Source organism: Coturnix japonica, chromosome 1 (genome assembly GCF_001577835.2).
Source record: "Coturnix japonica isolate 7356 chromosome 1, Coturnix japonica 2.1, whole genome shotgun sequence".
Lineage (NCBI taxonomy): Eukaryota > Metazoa > Chordata > Aves > Galliformes > Phasianidae > Coturnix > Coturnix japonica.
This window is the reverse complement of record NC_029516.1, coordinates 70,146,679-70,170,510: the sequence shown is the minus strand read 5'-3', so window position 1 is coordinate 70,170,510 and position 23,832 is coordinate 70,146,679. Positions and strand designations below refer to the sequence as shown.

Sequence of the window (23,832 nt, the reverse complement as noted above, 5' to 3'; positions counted from 1 at the left end):
AATCTTTGCTCAGACTTCACCACTCAGAGCTTTTTCATGCTTGGCTTTCCTTTCACAAGAAGTTGGCTGGGGGAAAGGTGGGGGAAGAGGGGGGAGGGAAGGGAAGGAATATTCCACTACTGTAAAGGGGAGAAAGTGTTTTTGTGCTTATTGAACAAAGTAGTTCATTGCCCTCCTCTCAGCATGCTCCAGGGCCTCAACATCTCTCTTGTAATGAAAGGCCCAAAACTGAACACAGTACTCAAGGTACTCAAGGTGTGGCCTCACTATAGCTAAGTACAGGAGGATGATCATGCTGACTGCATTATTTCTGATAGTAACCAAGATGCCATTGGCTTTCTTGGCTACCTGAGAACACTGCTGGTTGTTTGCAGTTGTTTGTCCAATGAGGAGTACATGGCTCAAGCCACGGACTTCCAGCTTCTGCAGGAGAATACTGTGGGGAACAGAGTTAAATCCTGGTAGATTATACCCACAGACTTTCTCTCATCTACCAGGCAGGTTACCTGGTCACAGAAGGAGATCAATTTGAACAAATATGACCTGCCTTTCATAAACACATCTAGGCTAAGCCTGATCCCCTGGTTGTCCTGCACATAGCTCATAATCACACTCAAGATGATACTCTCCATGACCTTCCACAATACAGAGGTCAGGCTGACAGGCTGGTAATTTCCTGGATCCTCTTTCAGACCGTTCTTGTAGATGGGTATCACTTTAGCAAGCATCATCTGCGATCTCTCCAGTTGACCAGGACCACTGGATGGTGGAAAGTGGCTTGGATTCCATCTGGTCCCATAGAATTGGGATGGTCTAGATGCAGTAGAAGGCCACTAACTGTTTTCTCTTGAATTGTTGGAGTTTATTTACCTCAGCATTACTGTCTTCCATCTCAGGGGGCTGAGTAGCCTGAGGATAACTGGCCTGACTATTAAAGACAGAAGTAAAGAAAGCATTGATGACTCCAGCTTTTTTCTCATCCTTAGTGATAACGTTCCCTGCCTCATTCAGTAATAACAGGAGATTTTCCTTGGCCTTACTCTTGCTATTGACATCCTCATACACTTTTTGAGCACCCCGATTCTTCTTTCAAATACCACCCCCCACCCTCCCCACCCCTCCCGGAGAAACTATACCATCTATAATGATGTAGGTACTTATGCATATTGTACCATATGTGAAACTGCTGGAAAAGACTTTAAAGTGTGGAAACTCCCTAGCTTTTTGAATGGAGAGATGTGACACTATCTTCAGACAGTATCTTTTCTAAACAGAATCTCTTCTTTTTCAGTTCAGTGGGGTGGCCAAAGTGCTTTTGTATGCATCCCAGTGTTTTATACTTAAGAAAATGATTTGCATAATTGCTTGTATTGTGTGACATCATATTGCATGTGATATTTTAAATACTCCATATTTCAAAGTGAAAGGAATCTTTTGAAGAACCACAAAATTCCACCCTGTGTTATCACAGAAGTATCTGTGAAATTGTAAGGCTCTGATTTTTGTAGATTTTTCGTTCAGACTACACTTTCACTGTCACTTATTAACTTTCTGCCACTTTGTAACTCACTGTGAATGTAACTCTAGTTACAAACTGCGGGTTTTGCCCTGCTCCTATAGTCCTGCAGTCTTTTTCCAGACTCAGCCCAGTGATCTAATGGTTGGACCTGATGACCTTAGAGGTCTTAAACTTAAGTGATTCGCAGACTGAATAGGCAGGTTTTTGCTTATATTCTTGCACTAAAACGAGGCAAAAGTGGTACAGAAAGTTGCCTCCAGTCCATTATTTCCATATTGGAAGATGAGGTTCTCAATTGGGATCTGCCCATTATTGGGTATACCCATTTATTTAGGCCACAGCTGGAAATTAAAGCCAGATGGAGGCTTTTAATATCTAGAAATAAGGAAGCACTTGGTCTGTGTGAAATTTGATCTTTAGCGTTCAGAAACTCATTATAGTGTGGAAATACATGTAACTGTAAGCAAGGGTTCCATAGAACAATAGCAGATGCTATACTGCAACACTGATTTCAGCAAAGCCTTGAATGACCAGCCACGAATCAGTAATTCATCCTGCTGCTTATGTTCTGCTGCAGTGTATCATCCAGCATGAAGCTGGCAGCCACATTGAGCAGCAGTTGTCACAATCTGGCATCTCCAAGGAAAGCATTACCGCAAAAAGATGGGCAAAGGGAAAGGCCCAGTCCAGTCCCGCTGTTCTGAGGCTCGGTCGAGGGAGGCCCTATCCGGAGTGTCTATGAAAGACGCTGGGTTAGGGGAGGGGAGGGGGCGAGGAGAGGTCCACGAACAACCGCAGCAGGAATAGAGGATGGAACCCGGTTCCGCGAGTATGAACGGAGAGTGGCTGAGCACCCTCGGGAGCCCTGGCTACAGGAGCACACTCGGGAGAGTCCGAGATGGCGGCAGGGTGTGGGGGGACTGGGGATGTCAGCGGTACACAGGAGCCGCGACAGTACTGACTGCCGCCACCTCGGAATACGCCGACCCCCTTTACAATCGCGTACTGCACTAAACCGGGCCTTCCCAAAGGAAGGCAGCTGGAGGGGGAAGAGCACGGAGAGAGGAGGAGGGGCTCGTCAGGAGTAGCCAGGAGAGGGCGGGGGTTGGGAAGGAGAGGCTGAATCTTGGAGAAAGGGAGAGCAGCTACGGGTAAGCAGCATAAAGACAGAGAGGGAATGTGCGCGGGGAGAGGGGGAAAATGTTCGCAGAGGAGGGTCAGGAAGAAGGTGCAAGGATTGGGACTGCTCGCAGGTGTTAAGACTTCTTGAAAACATCTGTCGGCTGTGCCTGGGGCCCAGGGACAAAGCGGCAGCGGGAGCGGGGCAGGAACAACCCAGTAGTGGCTCAGAGAGATGGTGTGATTTACACGGTGAAAATGGTCTTTTGTCTAACTTTTCTGTTGTCAGGAAGCCGCTCTTTACAGATCTGGTGGGAAGGGCTTTCTGTAAAAAACTGCTTGAGTTAATTCTGGGGTGTAAAAAGGATGTTGCTGAAGTCGTACCAAAGACATTGTGGCGGGCGAGCAGGCCAGCGGCGGAGGATGTTGAGCCTGTCGGAAGAGTTCGGAGGAAGAGAGCCGCGGTCTTGAGTATCGTCGGGTCTCTGCCGTTCGAAGGGGAAAAGGGGTGGGGCGAGAGAACAAACGAGGTACTAAAGAATGGGATTCAAACTCCTAAAATTGTACGGCTTTTTTTCCCCTCCCTTCCTGGTATTTGATTATCAAAGGCTGTGTTAGTGGGGCTCGGAGTGCACAGTGAGACCCTCCCCCAAGCTCATTTCTCGTGTCTGTTGCCGTGTGCAGGCAAGGAGAGAAAAGCTGCATGAAATGATGTCACGGTTCCTCTGCTCACAGAAAGTGCTATCAAAATCAGATACTTTTCAAACACGCATGGTTGGTTTTGTCTCATTCCGTGTGGTTTTGTTGCTCTGGTCCGTTTCCCCTTCTCTTACTTGTTTAAGAGCCATAATTAAATGCTGCCTTAGAAGACTTTGAATCAGGGAGGCAGGGGTAGATTTATACTGATATAAATTCCTGGTTATAGTGGATCAACATAGGGAAGGCTTTGTGGCCTTTTCTGTGGATAGCATTGTTTAATACTCCTTTGGGAGACAGTAGGATGTTTGTGTCAGAGGAAAGCCATTCTACTTTATTCTTCAAGATGCTGAAAAGTCACTATTTCTCATATTAAACAGTGGTGTGGGAAGGACTGTTGCTGTGTTAGGTAATTTGAATTTGCCTTTCATGGATCCACTGAAATGATTTCACTGTCTCTGAAGTCTCATTTGCTGCTACCACACTCATTTGGTTGAATAGAGGACTATTCACCTGCCTTTCCAACAAGTTACAGAAATAAGAAATTCAAGATGGTGAAGTATATCTCCCAAAGGGTATTGTCCATTAATAATGATATCAACTCATGCAGATTGATAAGGAGGGAGAGTGAGAGGGTGAGTGGAAGGCACAAAGTCAAGTCAGGGGAAAAGAATACTTGCAACCTTTTGTTACTTACAGAAATGCTGCCTCAGCGAGGGCATGCAAGAGTTTCCCTTCTTCCTTGCAGTGTAGTTGCTAATAGTAAAAATGCAGTCTGGATTTGGATGCATCTCTTGTTTAGTCACAGCGGATCCACCTGCCCTGAGCCATTAGCATAAGATCATATAACTGTTTTTAGGGCTTCCTTCATTGCCAGTTTGAGATCACTCCAATGTCAAAGTGTTTTGAAGTAAAAAGTACAGCTGACCAATGAAGGAAGAGATATTTATCAATCTAATAATAGTTTTTCTTAGATGCTACTTTATCTCTGTGCTGAAAAAGAAAAGTTCTGGGTTTTTTGTTGTTGTTGTTTTGGTTTGGTTTGGCTTTTTTAGAATTTTAATTCCTTAAATTCAGCCCACATTGCAGCTTCAGTGTACAGGTGACTGCATCCATTCCCATATCACCTTTTACATGTATGCGCTCTTAGTCAAATTACACGTGCAGACTTTTGTTCCTTCTCGTGTATGGATATCTCTATAATCCCTAGATGTTCTCATCCTCTGTTCTGAGTTCTCTTTTATTTTACTTACTCTTAGAGGAACACAGAATAGTAAGTATGGCTGTGTGTTTACTAGTATAGACCACTGCTTCAAGGAACTGGAGCTTGTGTGAAGCAGAATTTGCTCTAATCACTGAAACCATGCAGAAAGACTTGCTCTCTTGCTTTGTTCTGAGGTCCTCAGCTCTTCCAAGCTATTAACTGCAGTAAGAACACCTTGGGTTATAGAGTCTGTTTTTAGAGGGGATTAGTTAAGGAATGTCTTCTCTTTTCTTTTGCCTGAGGCTGTCACATTTTCAGCTTTTGTATTTCACTTGTAGGCTGACCCACTGATATGGTGTAAATGCTTTTTGGGGAAAGGAAATTAGTGGTCCTAAGGAGACAGCAGATTACTGTCCAGTATGCACTGCTTCTGTAGGCCTCCAGCATACATGTCTGATGAGATTGCTGATACCTCAGCTGTCAGATAATTGTCTTAGATAGGCATAAAGCCTATACAGATTCACTGTGTACATTTCACTGTGCTCAGGTGTAGCTCTCTTCCCTCTTCTCTCCTGTGATACTACATATGTCATATGGAGAGTGAAAATCATATGAGATCGCTATGGTTTCTCACCTCTTACCTTGTGTGTCTCCATTAAGAAAGCGTTGCTTTGCGGCCAGCTCATCCTTCCCTTGAATTTCTGAGACTTAACACGTGCTCTTCCCCTGGCCTCAGGAATGCTTCCCTCTACAGGTCTGCTCCTGCTAAAACCTGCTTTTCCTTGTTAGGCATGTATGATCCCTTAGTAGCTCCTGTGGGAAAGGTTCTCCTTAAGTCACTGAAAATCAGCGCAAAGAACCTTTGGCATACTATTAGCATTTCATGGTTTAATTCTCATTTCTGTTGCCGTCTTTATATCTGGTTATTGCAATAGAAGATGCAGGAAGTAGAAACTGGTGTGAATCGTCAAGCTAAACGATTGTGATTTAAGAACCAAAAATGGTAACAATATATACACAACGGGCGCTATTGTGAACAGTATTTGTGAAGAATATTCCAGAGAGGGTACTTTCTTTCAAAAACACATAATGAGGTTCTTTTTTGTTTGGGGTTTTTTTCTTCCAGAAGTCTGAAAGACTTTTCTATGAAAAGCTGGTTTAAGCTTTAGGAAGAAACTGAGGAATCTGCTATAATTTTGTCAGAACATTCTTTACTATATTTTTCTTAAACATTCTTTAATATTATGTTACTATTATGTCTTACTGCTTAAAAAAGGAATATCTCTGTTCTGTCAGGAAGCTTTATATCACCTTACAGCAATACAGCTAACATACTTTTCTAGCTGCTAACTCCACAAATTCAACAAGTTTCCAAGTCTTTACAACCTTATTAACAAGCTTCTCTCTGTTAAGACTTGTGCCAGACATCCCTCTTCTCTCAATGTTTGTTCTCTTTGGCAGTGTCATGGACTTTGGGGTATTTGTAAGATGATGAATTGAAAGAATTTAGCAAGTAATTCTGTAGATGCTGTGCAGCAGAAAACTAGCTTTCTGCTAAGTGCTTGCAATTGAGCGAGGCAAGCAGACTCCCAAAAGGATAAAAACTTCTTAATTACTCATGTCAGCCACATGTGAGGAGTAAATCTGCTGAGTAAGAAGATGCCATTATGTAATATCACTTTTGTGTTCAGTTTACACTTGTATTTAACAAAGAAAAGAACTACACTAGCACTTTCTCCTGAGAGGCATGTCTTGTGCTTTGATGAAATATTCTTCTACCATTGGGAACAGAATTTTTTAAATGCACTACTGATGTTTTAAGTTACTTTTAACATTTTGGATTCGGTTTTTGTGCATGTGTATTTTGTTTTTGAAGTGTTTATCCTATGAAGGATAAACTTTATCCTATGAAGGAACTGGCACATAGTTCTTTGTGTGTGTGCTGATTGTTTTTGTTTGTTTGTTTATAATACAAAATGCTCTGTTTTGTCCTAAGAGAAAAGTATCCGTGGAGCAGGCTAATGCTCCTGGAAGGGAGCTGATATTTGATGGAGCTCTGGAGACTACATTAGAGCTTGGGAACCAACCTTACCTTGTCAGTTTTCCATGCTTCCAGAAGCTTCTGTACTCTTCTACTCACGGCTTGTTTGCCAAGAAAATGGTTATTCAGTTGTTTCATGTGCACATTTGTACACACGTATGTACATACATGTGCCCATGTGCATGCACATGCACAACTGCACTTAATGAGGAGAATAAAAGTGCTATCTTAGAACTTGAGAAGTTGCTGGATAAAGTCAGCCTCTCCAGTCTGAAAACTGATGCCTTCCAAATGAAGGTTAGATCCTTAAGGCCTTGATTCACCTTAGGATGGAAATTCTTGCCTGTCCAGACCTGTGGATCAAAGCATCCATGACTTCATTTTCAGACAGTCTTTGTTTTGTTTTGTTTTGTTTCCCCAGGCTTACCATGTTAATGATTCCTCTGCTGATTCTGGAGTTTATAAGTGCAGCCTTTCTCTGTGTCATGTCTGTGGAAAATATTCTGTATGTTTAAATCGTGTAATTAAACCTTAGAAGAAGAAACAGAGGATTACTATTTTTTTTCTTTCTTTTTTTTTTTTCCCCCTGTTTTAGTAAGCTTTTGATTTTGAGAGGTAGAATGTGTCATACTGGTGTACCTCCAAATTCTGTAAAGCTTTCAAATCTCCCTAAATGACACTATTTTTTCCCACTTAATATAAAACACACACAAGATATGACTGCATTTGGCCCAATTGCCCACTTCAGAGGCACAGTGTGGGATGGAGATGCATGTGTGGGGCTCTAAGCACCACATAACAGGTTCTCACAGATCCTGAGGATACCTACAAATGGAACCAGGGTTCCTTGGCGGAACGGTTTATTCCTCCTAATTACTCTTTAAGAAGGTGGAATGTCACAAAGGATATCACTGCAGAGTTTTATTGACAGGTTTTGAGTTATTCGATTATTCAATTGAGTTATTAGTTAGGTTTTGAGTTATTCGATTTGGAGATTCAAGCTTTGGACTGCTTATAAAAGATGAACTTCCAAATGTTCCTATACTCATAGCTTAGCACAGTTTAATCACAGTAAACAGGATCAGAAATACTTTCTGTACTAAGGAAGATACTTGCAATTACTTCTGGGCTTTGAGCCAGGAAGAATTGCTGCTGGAAATACAGCAAGATTGGGATGCTTTCTTGCAGTTTTCTCCCAGACAGTCCCTTCCCATGCTAATGCCAGCAGGCCTTGAGCTAGTGCCAGCAGCAATGGGAATGCAAATGTACTGGCATTTTCACTTTTCAGTGACTTTACTAATCCCACTTGCAGCATGTGTTGTTCATAAAAGGGCCATCATTGTAGTATCAGGAATTCTGTTGAGGAATGTTCAATTAATTACTAGCACAGAACGTACCTTACTGGCCTTCTCCTCTAGTACCTCCTTAAACATACTTTGGGACTTAGCAGTGTAGTATAACTTGATAACAAATTGTGTTGACCTAAGTATAAATTAGTGGTCTGTTCAGATCTAACTGATAAACAGGGACTTGACAAAGGGAATTTTCTGTAGTTTGCATGTGACTTAGTGTTGTGCTCTGCTGGGACAAACAAACCTGGGAGTCGGGTGCTGAAAAGTAATTAGTTTTCTTTTTGTGCCTTTCTACAGCATCATTTTGCTCAGGGCCTCAGGCTGTTTACCAAAAAGACGTTTTTTGCAGCAGCATTATGGGAATGATGCACATACATTGTGCTCTTTGTTCCAGTTAAAAGTCCTCCAAATGTTGACTGAATGAATCATGTTGACAATTGCTTGTTTCTCATGGATAATTTTACTGAACTAGAATTTGTTCTGAATGCTGCAGGTTCCTGCAGCTCAAGAACCAAAACAACGACTAAGTACATACTGCTTGGAGAGATGGATTTAAACATTGTTTCCTACATACTTTTTATTTTAAAACCCTTATTACTCCTGAAAGTGTGTGTGTCAAGGTGAAGGTAGGGTGTAAAGCAAATTAATTAGTCTTTGGAAACAGAGGGAAAATAAAATATTCAGCTATTTGAAAGAAAGAATTAAGCTAAAGCATGTTTTTCTTCTTTGTTAAAGCAGCAGCAGAACAACTCTAATTTAAAGGATCAGAATTGAGTTGTTAACGCCTGTCTTCTCTTGGCTGATAGTGTATGCAGTATACTACATACAAAACTATAGTGTACAGTATTATAAAATATTGTAGGGACAAAAATCAGAGTGTTAAGCAGCAACTTGCCCTAAAACCTCAGAAAATTCTTTTAAATGAACCTTTAGAGGATTATTTTGAGAAAAAGCTATTCTTTTTTTTTTTTTTTTTTTTCCCATATAATAGGAGATCAGCCCAATGCTATTTTTCTGATGCCTCTGAACCTGTGGTGTTGAAATTGGACAACCCCCGACTTTGTGGCAGAGATGTAAATACACATGCACAATTTGCATTTGAACATTTGAACTTCTGTGCTAGGGCACTAGTGAACTGAGAGCTCGGTGGAGAACAACAGAAATGATTATACTAAAATAGGGATTTTTTTCTGTGTTATTAAAAAGCACTAGTTTAATGATGACAAAAAAGAAGGGGGGTGGGGGAGTGGGGGTGGGGTGTTACTCCACTGTATTTGTAATACCTGGGAGATAATTTATAGGATCCCAGTGTGATGTTATAGTAATTTGGCTGGCTCAAATTACCCGAAATAGATGATTTAAAGTTCACTATTAAGATATGTTTTCTTCCATCAGAGAAGTAGTGGAAGCACCACTGGTTATGTCATTTAAAAACAAAACAAAAACAACTTTCCCCCACAAAAGAAACAAACAAAAAAGCAACCAAAAACCATACCTAACAAAATTCAAAGGAACACAGGGAACACACAGATAAGAGTCTTGCTTTTGACTGTGGGCAGTAGACCAGAAGTCATAAAATAAAGATGCCCTTCCCCTCTATTTGGTTCTTATTATCAGAATCTCTCCAGCAACTGGAGAAGGGAAACAGCCTTTCTGGAGAGAACCAGAGACCAGTACCTGAGGAGAGGAAGTGGTGTATTGTCCTTGCTTCATTTCAAGTGCAATCCTTTGGTTTCAGTGTTAAACATGACTGTATTAAGAGTAATGCGCCCCAGTATCAATTCAAATAAGCCTTTGAGACACAGAGGAGCCAGGATGAGCTCTGAGGTTTACGTTTTATTCCTTTCTTCTCTGTCACTAAAAATAGCACAACCGTGCCTTCCTTTTTCCTCTTAGAATTTTTCCTGTTCTTGTGAAGTATTAGTGACACATAATGCTCTTTTTTCTTGAGGCTGGAAACAACGAACTGGAAATGTAGGGTGGAGGAGGAGGAGGGAAGGACCTGACAATAGATTTTATTGCTCTGCCAGTGGCAAGTTTAGATTTTTGGTGGGGCTCTAACCTGCCTTCAAGGCACATCACTCCCTGTGGTGTTTTGCTCAACTCAGCAAATTGTTCCACCCAGCTATTCATTTTCAGGTCATCTCTTATCTTCTTTGCAACATAAATCTCTTCTTCAAGCTGCCACTTCTGCCTCACTGCTCTCTCATCTGTCTTCTAAACAAGAGCTGACTTTGGGCAACCAGATATATAAAATCAAAGGAGGAGCCTAGTCTGAGCCTTGAATTGGCATTTATCTATAGTACTGTCCTGTAATAAATATCTGCATATCATTTACAAAATATTTAGTCTAAGAAGTAGTGTTAAAGTAAGACGTTTTTGTACTTGAATGGGACAGTTATATATATATTCTATATATCTATATTCTTTCTGCTGGTTTCAGTCATTTTAACACTTGAGACCAAGGTACCAGAGAGAAGAGGGGACTGAATGTGAATGAAGATTCTGGATAAGGAAGCTGGAACAGGAGAGAGAAAAACTGAAGCCATTTTCTTAGCTAAGTTCTAGCTTCATAACCCCTGACTTTGTGCTCTTATTTTGCCTAAAGGGATTGCTATCAAGATAGCTTTTTGGTTGCATGTTACATTCTCATCCAAAAATAATAAAGTATAGACTGAATTCAGTGTTGGTGCGCAGTTCTGGGGAGAATGCCCTGTATAATATAGGATTGCTATGCAGTGCTTTGATGCCTGATAGGAATGTGAAGCTACTCATGCTACTGGTGGAAAAGACCAAATTCCTATCTTGGCAAACAGTGGTCATATACAAGCCATTTTCTCTGTTTCCTGGTTTTGGGCATGTATTTCCACATCCTACACTTTAATCCACGTGCTGCAAGTAAAGCCTATAAATTGTATAGCCTGTTAATGCGGTCAACAAAATGAAAGTGAATTAATATGACCGAAGATAACATTTATTTCCTAGTTCCACGCTTATAGATCTAGAATTAGAGAATTTACCTTTGCAATAGGAAATATAGGGGTATAACTGGACAAAAGCCAGCCTGCAGTTGCATGTAGTGGAACTGGAGAAGGAGGTTTGGACAGCAAGATGAGGGCAACAACAACAACAAAAGAGGAATGTGAGCATGCTTCACTGTTACTTTTGCCTTGCTGTGTTTTACAAAGAAGCGTTGTTTGCTTCTCTTAACAGGAATAAAAACATGATGATAAATAATGCTAATATTTAAACGATTTTATAAGTAAGAGTAGCCTGTGTCTGCAAATGCTTGCAGACAAGAGTTTCAGATCCAAGCTGTTTCATGTCCCAAGGCCACGAGACAGATATATTGTAACTATTTTCTTCCATTTTAACCCTTAAGTCATGAAGTATGTTATCTGAAAGCCCAAAGCTGCATCGTCGGAGCCAGAAGAGAGAGATTTCTAGGTTTATAAAAAGACCAGCACTCAGATGAGGATGTTTTAATATTAGTTCTTTCTGTAGTCATTTTTGAAAGGTCAGTTCCTCTCATGGAACGAAAGAAAATTTCAAAATGCAGGAAATTTCCATAGAATGTGATTTATTTTTTTTAAATAACAGTTATCTGTGATGATGCTGTCTCTTAATGTACAACATATATTTGATTACTGTGAAAGTGAATGGTGTGCGTTTTCTGCCTATGCCAAATGCTCCTTGCTGTAAAGCACTCATAAAGTGAAATCAGAGGTGCAACAGTGAATACATTTTAAAATCATTTACTGTAGATATTAAATATTTATATATTTGTGTATTGAATTAGGTTTACATATAGCCCTATGTGGCATACTTGTGAATATTCTGAACTGAAAATTGGAAAGAGCGTTAGGATAAAATATCCCTTTTCTTAGTCTTCTAAGCTTTCATTATCCATGTCTTACTTTCATAAGACTATTAGCTCCCATCACCCAGCCCTTCAGGGCCTTGATTTCCTTTCCAGCATCATGATAGTGGCCTTAAGGCCTTTTTGCAGCTCTGTGCTTAGTTTGTCCATGCAGACTTGCAGATGATCTCCGAGACTGGGCAGAAATGTCAAGGTTATTAGTCTGATTTATGGCATTGTTCATCTTGCTGTTACTAACACTGTGGCTGGCATCTTCATTATTTTTCCATCCACTTGGAATCAGAGCTTGGTATATAATAGAACATTAATTTCAGATGCAAATGAGACATGACCAGAATTAATGAAAAGATGAGAACATGATTTTAGGGACATATTCAGACATCCTTGGCTTTAATACTGTTTGTGATAAATGTTTATTTCTGTTCGGAATTTTTTTTTTGCTCAAATAGGCTTGCTTAATTATCTTTATCCCAAAAAGAGACAGAGAAGAGTCTTTAGCTTTCTTTATTTGAATACAGGGAGAGTCTGCTGGGGGCATATTCCCATATGGTCTCTCAAACTGTCAGAGAAGGCAGCTTCTTCTTTTATCCTTTCTTCCTGACCGCATTATCCCTGCTCCCTTCCTCACTGGCTGAAATACTCAGAGGTTACAGACTTCCTGGTCTGTGTGTTTCCCCCTTGTATGTGACTCCCCTGTGTATAATACATCAAATGTATAATTAACTCCAACTTTACAGCACCCAGGGCAAAGAAGTTAATATTAATTAGCCTATTAAGCCTGCATAGTAAGTCCAAGTTTGTAAGTTCAGTTTGTCAGTCGACCTTCGTAACTGAAGCCTTATTTTTTGATGTTCTCTCTTTTTTCTGCAATCTCTTACTGTGTGAAAATTCAACTGAAATAACCTTTGTGTCATTCCAATTCATGTTATTTTTAGGAAAGCTTATATCAGACAACTGAGTGGTAATATACATTCTATAGTGGGTTTAATAGAATAAATCTGAGATTTTGCTTCCAGGTGTTAGTGTTGGAAACTTGAGTATAATTGCCAGTGTTTCTTTGAAAACTCATAGTTGGTATGAAACACTTATGAATCACTATAAAAACTGTCAAGTCAGATCCTGGGAGGTGTCAAGAGATCTTATGCAGGAGCTGTAACATACATTTTATGGTTCTTACTTCACATTTAATTCAAGTACCTAACAAGCAAAGAAAGGATCTTTAATTTGTATCTTTAATTTTTAAAGTCTGACTACTGTTTTTTCTTAATTGCAATCATACCAAAATGGATACTAATCTTTTGATAAACATGGTAGAAATATAATGGGAAGGAATGGGAAGAGTCAAAGGAAACTCAGGCCAGAGGCAAACAGACTGAGGTAAGGAAGCCAAGCGGGGGTACAAGTAAAGCTGTGACATATAGCCAGGTAATGAGAAAATAAATTTAAAGGAAAATACTGTGGTTAGCTAAAAAAAAATGTGCCAGTTGTGAGTATGGGACAGGTTGAAAGACTGCATGCACAGACAGTTCCCCCAATAATTTTGGGCTGCATGGCTTACCAGGAGGAGTTTAGCTGTCCATAGTTCTCTTTTCTTATGCAGCTAAATATTTATCTGTGCTGCTATATGTGCCCTGGTGATTAATTTTGTAGAAAATCACAGTAAATTCATAATTTTAAGACCCTTAGTTGTAAATTATGTGCTTCTCTACACTCATTCACTTCCTATTTGAGGTATAGAAAGATTTCTGTAACAGTTAATGTAATTATGCTTAAAGAAAGAAGGTAGGCAGCATCTTTTTCTCTTCCTAGCCATACTTCACTGTCTCACTGAAGTGTTTCCAGCGTTCTGCACTAAAAGCATCTAAAGAAAGAAAACATACTGTTCTTTGCATGCAACCTACATGCTACCATGATACTTCTCTGGTGGATCAAGAATTGGGCAGATAGGGCCAGAAACACTTTCCTGAGTAAAATTATTGTACTGGATTGATGTAACACAGTCTTGGATTAGGCTCCATGCTCTCCCACACTCTGAGAGCAGCCTTGATGTCAGGTTCTTAATAACAGAGTTGTCATGGGCTATTTATTTACCTGTTCTTTACTTATATAATACATTTAGATTTGTGCTCTTTGCTTGGCAGTAGTGCAGGTTTGCTATTTGACCTAAAAATCACTGTGCTTGCTTCCTGACTAATGACACATTTATAGGAAAAAATGCCATCCATCTTCAGTACTGTTGTGTAGCGAGATGTTTACGCAGATGCATTCCTGCTTATGAAATTCTATGGTGAATTATGTCAACAGTGCAGATTTGTATTGTCATAAATGATGAAAACTCTTCTACCATGGTTACTGCCAAAGACAAAGTGTAATTATTATAGGAGGTGGAAACAGTGCACAGGAATTGGAATGGAAACCTTCTAAAGGACTTTGCCAAACATGCAAATGGTTAAGACTCAAATAAGAATACACTGTAAAATGTGGGGCAAGTTAACACTGATCTAGGAAATCCACTCTTGCTGATGCCATGTCTCAGAATTTGTTTACTGGAAGCATACAAAACAACTGGGAATGAAGGGTGATGGGTGGGAGGTATGCAAATATGGTGCATACTGGGTCTTTGCTTCTCTCTTTCCCATAGCTCAGTAGTAAATGATACAGTAAGCGTGTGTCAGGTCTGTATTATTGTCTGGATGAGGAGCTCTGAGATATGGTTTAGTGTTCTGCCGTAGCTACAGTAGTGGGAGGATGGTTGGACTGGATGATCTTGTAGGTCCTTTCCAACCTTGTGATTCTATGATTGTGACTTCTGTTTCCATCTTCTGTCTTTTCTTAACCAGTATTTCAGTGTGAAGGTCTCTGTGCTGTGACTTGGTGTCAGAGGTTTACAAGCTGGTTCCAAAGCATTCCAAGCATCCCCTGAACAATTCAAGTGAGTGGTGTGTGTTTATTGGATATGTAGGAGTCTACAGAACATCTTCATGGATTCTAATGCTGACATCAGCGCAAGAAGAGTATTAGGAATGGACTGGCTCTGGATGGTCTGCTTATTTCATCTAGTTGCTTCACTAGAAGGTAAGAATCAATTTTACATAATTAAGAGAACTTTCTTTAGAAGAAAAAAGTGTTTTCAGGATGTTTGTTCTAGTAAAGATAATCAAGAAAGACATGTGTTTAATGATCATGATCACTACCTCCTGAGATATAAAGTATTCATATTGATTCTAGAGGAAAGGGCAAGATTCTATCTAGAGAGAAAGACAACCACTCATATGAAAAACAAGTCTCATTAATGAGTATTCCTATTGGCTACCTCAGAAGTAATGGTCTCAAATAATGAACTTATTTGCCCCAGGAATAAGCTGATTGTTCATGCTTTGTGTGTATTTTATTCTTGTGTTCCTGTTCTTGCAGCATGTTTGTGAAGTAGTCCCTAAAGATTTATACCGTTCTACAGATGTCACGGAATTATCTCTAGATCTATCTCTGTCCATGACGGGTACAGCAGGCCCACAGGCTCAGAAAAGATGAAAAGAGAGAGAGAAAAAATGTTTATGGGCTGGCCTGGCCTGGTACCATGACTAATGAAGCAGAGGATGCACAGACCCATGTTCCACAAGAGGGGAAAAGGGGGAAGAGTGGGGAGATAGTTGATGGATCTAAAAACAGCAGTGGTAACAATCTGGGGATGAATGTTAATTTACTAAATATGATATCAGAATGCAAGATAACACAACACAATTGGAATTGAGGTCAACAAATCAAATAAAATGAGAGAGTGGTGTCCAAACTGAAGGCCTCACTCTAAAGCTGCAGGCAAAAAGCAGCATGGCACCATGTGCTTCTTGGCAGCAAACAAAGAGAGAAAGGCTTCTGAGCTGCCAGAAGCTCCACCACTCTTCCTCTGGAGAATGCAGCCCCCCCCACCACACCCCCTGAGAACAGAGCACCTAGAAACAGTGGTCCATGGAACAAGAACTCTTCAACTCCCAGTCCTTCACATGATGCTATGATGTGGAATACTAGCAACAAAAGCTAAAACTACAAGACCACAACAACAAGGCAGCATCCACCGTTGGCTGAAATCAGGAATTCTTGCCCTTTCTGTCTGAACTATTTGTGTCATATAATAGACATGGAGAGAATGCTTTGCATTAACAAGAAGAGGTAGCCTGTGTTAAGCCAGCAGAAAAAATGACAAAAGAAGAAGGTGATGAGAAGACAGAAAAGCCAGGAAAGGGAGGAAAAAAGCTAAGGAAAGAGGAGAAGGAAGAATAGATGATAGGAGGGAGGACTGAACAGGAGATGACAGTTATGGGAGCAAGATGTAGAAAGTCAGAGGTAGTTTTTTAAAAATTCTATTTGTTTCAAGAAGTATCCTTGAAGCTACATGTGCTCACTGAACTGCACTGCACTGTGGTGAATGCTCATCTCTCTCACACATGAAAGCTTCTGAAAAATGAGAGGAATCAAAGGGAGACAAGGAAGGAAAGACTGGAGGGACAGAAAGGAGTGCAGTGGAAATCTAAGAAACAGCCAGTGAAAAATGGAAAGAAAAAATGTTTGTTTTTTTCCTTACAGCGAGGAGGAAATCTTGCTAAATTATTCCGTCACTTAACAGAAGCAGAGGGGAATGAGGGGGAAATTCAGAGAGGGAATAATTAACATAACAATATAACAAATGCTTAAATATTTGACACTGTTCATGATTCATTTTTTGACATGATTTTAAGAAGTACAGTAAGTGGTGTTATATGCTTGTGTAACTGGTGGAGGGAACTGAGGTACAGAAGGCAAGGGAAATGTCTAGAAGTAACCCAGTGATGCTTATAAGAACATTTTCAGAATCTCTCCTGTAATCTCTGTCATGAAAGACTTCAGAAAATACTGTGTGATACAGTTTCACAGATCACATGTGATAGAATAGGGCAGTTAAGAAGTGCAGCTGTCCGTAAGCTGAAGTACAACCTGTCAGGTTAAGACAGAATTCTTATGTTGTGACAGTACTATGTTGTCCTGGGATCACACTTCAAGACTAATTTGCATCACGGATATATTTCTGTTGCGGTCAAAAGTCGAATAATTATGCACTAGTGGAAGGAAAGTAAATGATGATTGCCATGTAAAAAAAACTTTATTATAGTTATCCATAAGAAAGAAACAAGGGCCACAGACATTTTGTTGACTTATGATTATATGTAGTAGAAACGTGAAACTTCGGACTAGAGATTTAATTTGAGAAATATGATGAATATTCACGTCGGTCTTTAAGAAACCTTAACAAAAATATTTTAGTATCTAAAATACTCTGAAATAACAACATTCTTGATGACTGGAAAAAAAGGCAACATTACATCCATTTTTAAGATGGGTAAAAAGGATGATCCCAGGTACTATGAATCTGGGATTCCCACCTCTACTAGGAGAAATCATGAAGCAGATCTTCCTGGAAGTTATGAGGTGATATGAGAGAACCAGCATGGCTTCACCAAGGGCAAATCCTGCTTAATCAACCTAGTGGCCTTTTATGATGGTGTAACTGCATCAATGGACAATGGAAGAGCCATTGATGTCATCTATTTGGATATCAGTAAGGCCTGTGACAGTACCTTACAACATCCTCCTGTCCAATTTGGAAAGATATAGAATTGATGAGTGGATTTATCAATAGATAAAGGACTGGCTTCAGGATTGAATCCAGAGAGTGGTGATCAATGGTGCAATGTCTGCATGGAGATTGGTGATGAGTGGTGCCCTCCAGAGGTCAGTGCTGAGACTGACATTCTTTAATATCTTCGTTAATGACACTGATAATGGGATTGGGTGCACTCTCAGCAAGTCGGTTGATAACACCAAGCAATAGGGTGCAATCAACACAATAGAGGGACAGGCTGCCATCCATAGGAACCTCAACAAGCTTGAGCCTATGTAAAACTTGGGAGATTCAACAAATTCAAATGCAAGGTCTTGCCCTGAGGTTGAGGCAACATCCACTACCAATACAAACTAGAGGATGAAATGACTGTGTACAGCCCTGCCAAAAAAGACCTGAGGGTACTGGTGGATAACAAGCCAGATGTGAGCTACCAGTGTGCCCTCACAATCCAGAAAGCCAACCATATCCTAGTGTAGGGCAAATGAGGGCAATGATAGAGCCTTTATTTGAGAAATAGGTGTTATTGGAAAAGATAGCAAAAGGAGATAACTCACCCCTCCTGGTAAATTGAAACATGGTAGGTTCTGTCCGAACATCAGGAAACATCTCTTTAGCAGTAACTGAGTCAAATAGCATGCTATTTAGTTAGAGAAGCTGTGTGGTCCCCTTCCCTGGAAATATAGAAGGTTGTCCTAACATAGATCTCTGCAACCTGCTTGAGCAGAGAGTTGGGCCAGATGACTTCCAGATGTTCCTTTCAACTTCAGCCATTCTGTGAAATACCATTTACTTTTGTTATATACAAAGGAAGATTGTAATGGATATGAGTTTACTTGAAGGAGGAAAAAAAGTGAAATTACCTTTTTGTCATGGAATCATTGAGGTTAGGAAAAGACTTCCAAGACCATTCATTTCAACTGTCCACATACTGCCAGTATCTCCCCACAAAACCATATATATTTCCCACTAATAGACCTGCATCCTGACCAACCAGAAAGGTGAATAGGATGAGGCCATTGGTGGTGCTGTCATGACTGGTGAGTGTTTCTGTCTGTGCTGATCTTCTTGGCTAGACATATATATGTGTAGTGCCTACATGTTTGTGTGTATGTGCCTATTGAGAATTCACACTCAACCTCACTATTGGTTGGACCTGAGGAACGTTCAACCACTGTGTTGATTAAACTTGACCACACTGAGCTGGATCAGACTTGCTTCTGACAGATAACTGGATTAAGCATAACCTAACAATGTTTTTGGACAAGACCAGAAAACAGTTTAATTCCAGAACTGTCAGAAAATGCACCATCTTTCCCCTTGTTCATGTTTACCCCTCAGGGTACTCAGGGTACTCCACTCTCTGACCTGGTAGTCTCAGCTGGGGAGCAGACAAAACCCCTCACGATTCAGGAGGAAACAGTCAGAGACCTACTGCTCCAACTGGACTGCCACAAGTCCATGGGGCCGGATGAGATTCACCCAAGAGTGCTGAGGGAACTGGCAGAATGATAGACAAGCTGTTTTCCATCATCTATCGGCACTCCTTGTTGACTGGTGAGGTCCCAGAAGACTGGAGGCTTGCCATTGTGACTCCCATCTACAAGAAGGGTTGTAAGTTGGACCTGGGGAACCACAAGCCTGTTAGCCTGACCTTAGTGTCAGGGAAGTTTATGGAACAGATTGTCTTGACGGAGATCATACAGCAAGTGCAGGACAAACAGGGGATGTCCACTTCAGGGATAAGGCATTGTCTGGATGGTCACACTGGAAGGGTTGCTATCAGCAGCTTGATAGTCCAGTGCGGACCTGTGACAAGTGGTGTTCCTCAGGTTTCAATATTGGGATTAGTGCTATTTAACATCTTCACTTGTGACATGGTCAGTGGGACTGAGTGCACCCTCAGCAAATTTACTCATGACACCAGGCTGTGTGTTGCAGTTGACATGCTGGAAGGGGGATACCATCCAGAGGAACCTTGACAGTCTTGAGCTGTGGGCCCACATGAACCTTATTAAGTTCAACAAGGCCAAGTGCAAGGTGGTGCACCTGGGCTGGGTAGTCCCAAGCTCAAATGCAGGATGGATGGAGAACAGATTGAAAGCAACTCTGATTAAAAGAACTTGCGGTATTGGTTGGTAAGTTCAACATGAGCTGACAGTTAAAAGGGGCCAACAAGAAAGGCAAGAAAGAATACATTATTCTGGAATGTAGTGATAATTCAAAGAGTAATAGCTTTAAATTAAAGAAGGGTAGATTTAGATTAAATTTAAGGATGCAGTTATTCAGTATGAGGTTTGTGAGGCTCTGGAACAGGTTGCCCTGAGTTGTTGTTGTGAACTTTAAAGTCTCTTCCAACCCCAACCATTCTGTGACTAATGTGGACCAAATCCCAAGGATCGCAGATAGTGAAACTTGCAATCAATAAGCTGAAAATAGAAGTCTGCATAACAGATGGAGTAATAGTGTCCTTAAAAAAGGCTTATGAGATAATCAACAAATAGCATGTGTAAATAAACTGGATGTTGTAGTTGTTTCTGTTTTCCAATGTTTTCTGGGTTTTGTTTGTTTGTTTTCTTTTACACAAAATAGACAGACAGAAAATTTGAAATTTAAGTAAGAGAAGGAAAGGGGAGTGGCTTCCCAGAATTTAGGGGGAAAAAAAACCACAAACAGTTGACTTGTACAATGTATATCAACACATGTCAATATCTACTTGACTTAATCTTTTTTCCCTTCCATGTCCCACTGTAAAAGTACACAGAAAAGTACACATGCTTGCGTAACAGTATTTTCCAGAACATTTACAGACCTGATAAAATCTCTAGAGCGTACTATATTTATTGCTTGCACTGTTACAATCTGTTCTGTATTGCTTTGTACCAGAATAGAAAATACCATCTCCAAGAACAGTGAAATCTAGTACCTGTCTCCAGTGGTAGATTCATATTCAGTGGAAATGCAGACTAGTTCAGGGAATAAGTTAGGCTTGTGGAATTATGCATGTACTCTACTGTTGAGCAAATAATGGAAGAGTTTTTTAATACTGAGTTTCTGGTAAAGCTCGACTTGCAGCCTAATGCCCTGTTCCAGAACAAAGTGAATGTATTACAGCTTCAGTCAACATCCTAAACTCCCACCACAAAAATTTGGTTCCAGACCTGGAGACAAACATGTTTTGGCTTAGTGTCCATATTTACATATGCAACTAAAATCCATAACCTAGTCCTGTAGGAAGCTTGGTATACATTCATGTAATTAATCTTTCTGTTCTGCTAATTCCTTTTGAAAAGGGGGGTGTTCAGTGTTCTCACCCTTACTGCTCATTACAATAACTGTTTAATAATGTGACTGTGCTTATACTTTGTCTGGTAGAGATTTTGTGTGGCCAGAATATTTCCAAACTAACCATGGCATAGGCATGATCACATGCTATATGCTTCTGCTGCAGGCATGCTTGATTTCCTAGTATAGATGAAATCTATGGTATTTAATCTCAAAATATGAATGTATATTCTGGGTGTGTTGAAGCTCTCTACAAGAGATGGCTTCTTTAATTTTAATTGTTAAAGACAATTTGTGAGGGACAGATAAGATGCTAGGCTGACTTTGAAAGCACAGCATACTTTTTTATTTCTTTTTTTCTTAATATAAACAGAAATACTTCTGGACACAACTGGAGAAACCTCAGAGATTGGCTGGACCTCTCACCCTCCTGATGGGGTAAGCATTTCCTTTGCCCTTTTCATGACGTTATCTCTACTGAGAAGGTGTGTATGCAGCTGATGAAGAAAGGGAGACTGGAATAAACAAGACTTGTTTTATGGCTTTTGTACTTAAGAACTTGAACATGTTTTGTTCAAACCAGATTATTAAAAGAAGATACTTGGTGTGGTACTACTACCTTTCTCTCTGCTTCTAAAATACTTCTAAGATCTCTGTCCAACCTTCTGCTCAGACCAACTGATGGAGTTGGATAGGAGAGACTGATGCATCAGTGTTTTCTCCATAGTGATCTCTTGTTTCTGTCTTATTTGTATTATGCATGTATGTAGAGATAGGGAGGTAATTGGGAAAGATGTGACTCCCTGACTTTTAAGTTTCTCAATGCCACATTACAATTTTGTATGAGTTATGTTTCACGACAGTTCTTTCCTACATGCTTTAACAGCTCTTCTTTACCAGGTCATACTTAATCCTGTCTAGTGTGTTGTTTTGCAGATGACAGTAGCACATTCAAATCCTACCATTAACAGGGCAAGAAGAAAGAAAGGGGAGAAGGCCTGTCCTGTATTTCTGGCACAGTCGAACACCAAATTCCTTTTTAAAGTTAGTATATCACCTCTTCTTTTTCTCTTCATAGTGGGAAGAAGTAAGTGTCCGGGATGATAAGGAGCGCCAGATCCGAACCTTTCAAGTTTGTAACATGGATGAACCGGGTCAGAATAACTGGTTGCGTACTCACTTCATTGAGCGACGCGGAGCCCACCGAGTCCATGTCCGCATCCATTTCTCTGTGAGAGACTGTGCCAGCATGCGTACTGTGGCCTCTACTTGCAAAGAGACTTTCACACTTTACTACCACCAGTCAGATGTTGACATAGCCTCTCAGGAATTGCCAGAGTGGCATGAAGGCCCCTGGACCAAGGTGGATACTATTGCAGCTGATGAAAGCTTTTCCCAAGTGGACAGAACTGGGAAGGTAGTAAGGATGAATGTTAAAGTACGTAGCTTTGGGCCACTCACAAAACATGGCTTCTACCTGGCCTTCCAGGACTCAGGAGCCTGCATGTCCCTGGTGGCAGTCCAAGTCTTTTTCTACAAGTGTCCAGCTGTGGTGAGAGGATTTGCCTCCTTCCCTGAAACTTTTGCTGGAGGAGAGAGGACCTCACTGGTGGAGTCACCAGGGACGTGTGTAGCGAATGCTGAAGAGGCAAGCACAACTGGGTCTTCAGGTGTTCGGTTGCACTGCAATGGAGAAGGAGAGTGGATGGTGGCCACTGGACGATGCTCTTGCAAGGCTGGTTACCAATCTGTTGGCAGTGAACAAGCTTGTCAAGGTGAGATGCCATTTTACCACCCCTTATGTAGACACTTTTTTATTCTTTCCCTATGATAACATTTGGCATTTGTCAGAAGTTCACAGAGCTAGAAGATGAAATCATTTCTCCCAGAGAATAGCAGCTTCTTCACCTTATGATTCCAGTTCCTCAGACTACAGTATTAGGGACCATATCCTGGAGTCAGGAATACAGTTAGAAACTCCTTTCAGGTCTTAGTTTAAGCTGCCACCAGAGAGAGCTTATTGTGCTATATTTCCAGAATGAGAAGTTGTAACTAGGTGGCTCTAAAGTGGTTCCATTTCTTTATGAATATGCAACAGTATTACAGGAGAGATGTCACATGGAGCAGAGCTGAGGTCAGATCCAATATAACCTACCATCCTAACTATCTTGGGCCCTTTTGTTGGTGCTGTTGAAACCAATAGTAAAAAAAGAAAGGGGAAGTTGCAGCATCCTGGTCATGCAACAAGGAACATGGATCAGAGATCTATGAGCCTGACTTGGTAAGGAACAGTGATAACTGTATTGTTCTTAGGCCTCTAGTGTGCTCTCTACCCTGAGGCTGATGGTACGTTGTGTGAAATGTTTGTAAGATAAAGTAGAATAAATTGGCCATCTCTAAGTAATGGTATTTGGCTAAAGCCTAAATACCCACATTAATATATTGACTCCCATTTCAACCTCAAGACAATCCATTAGACCAAACTATGGCTTATCTTGCTTATATAATATTATGTATAATGTCATTTTCATTCTTACCTGGTTTTGATATGTATCTACTCAGCATCTCAGCAACATAAAATGTTGCTATACCACAGTTAGTACTCTAAAAAATTAAATCTGATGTGGAGCTTAGCTTCAGCTGCAGACACAATTTTTAAGTTGGACTGTAATTTATTGAAGTAAGAGTTTGACTGGGACATTGAGAGTACAAGTATTCTGGTTAATACAAAGTCCAGAATACAAATTAACTCCAAAGCAGTTCTGTCAATCAAGCTCTACATCTGTTTTTCTTCTGTCTCATACTAGTATCTCTCCTTCATAATACGACAGCAGCCAAAAACATTTTGGTGACGTGGAGAGGATGTTCTGATTAAATTCCATACAATAATGTTTCTTTAACTTTCGCTTACTGTGTTGCTCAAGAGATTGGCTGCATTAACTATGTGTGTATGCATGTGTAATAATTGTGCAGTTTTTCCTGTACATCTTTTCTGGGCTAGCAACAGCTTCTTAGCTGTACCACCCTTTATTGTTGTTACCTATTTCTATATATTGATCTCTTTATGAATCAAAAAGTTTTGT

At 40.4% G+C, this 23,832-nt stretch overlaps 1 protein-coding gene across 5 annotated transcripts in view; it reads left to right on the top strand.

The window, feature by feature from the left end:
• The first annotated feature begins 2,580 nt into the window (after nt 1–2,580).
• LOC107319201 (ephrin type-B receptor 5) overlaps nt 2,581–23,832 on the top strand; it is a 45,937-nt gene continuing 24,685 nt past the window's right edge. For 3 of the 5 annotated variants that reach the window (XM_015873879.2, XM_015873893.2, XM_015873901.2), the window contains exons 1-4: nt 2,581–2,670; nt 14,652–14,886; nt 21,123–21,187; nt 21,828–22,524. In XM_015873879.2, coding sequence (XP_015729365.1) covers nt 14,793–14,886; nt 21,123–21,187; nt 21,828–22,524 — 856 coding nt within the window. In that variant the 5' untranslated portion in view covers nt 2,581–2,670; nt 14,652–14,792. Of the gene's footprint in view, nt 2,671–2,724; nt 2,891–14,651; nt 14,887–18,440; nt 18,505–21,122; nt 21,188–21,827; nt 22,525–23,832 lie in introns of those variants that run through there. The other 2 variants (XM_015873886.2, XM_032447169.1) reach the window with 2 other exon arrangements.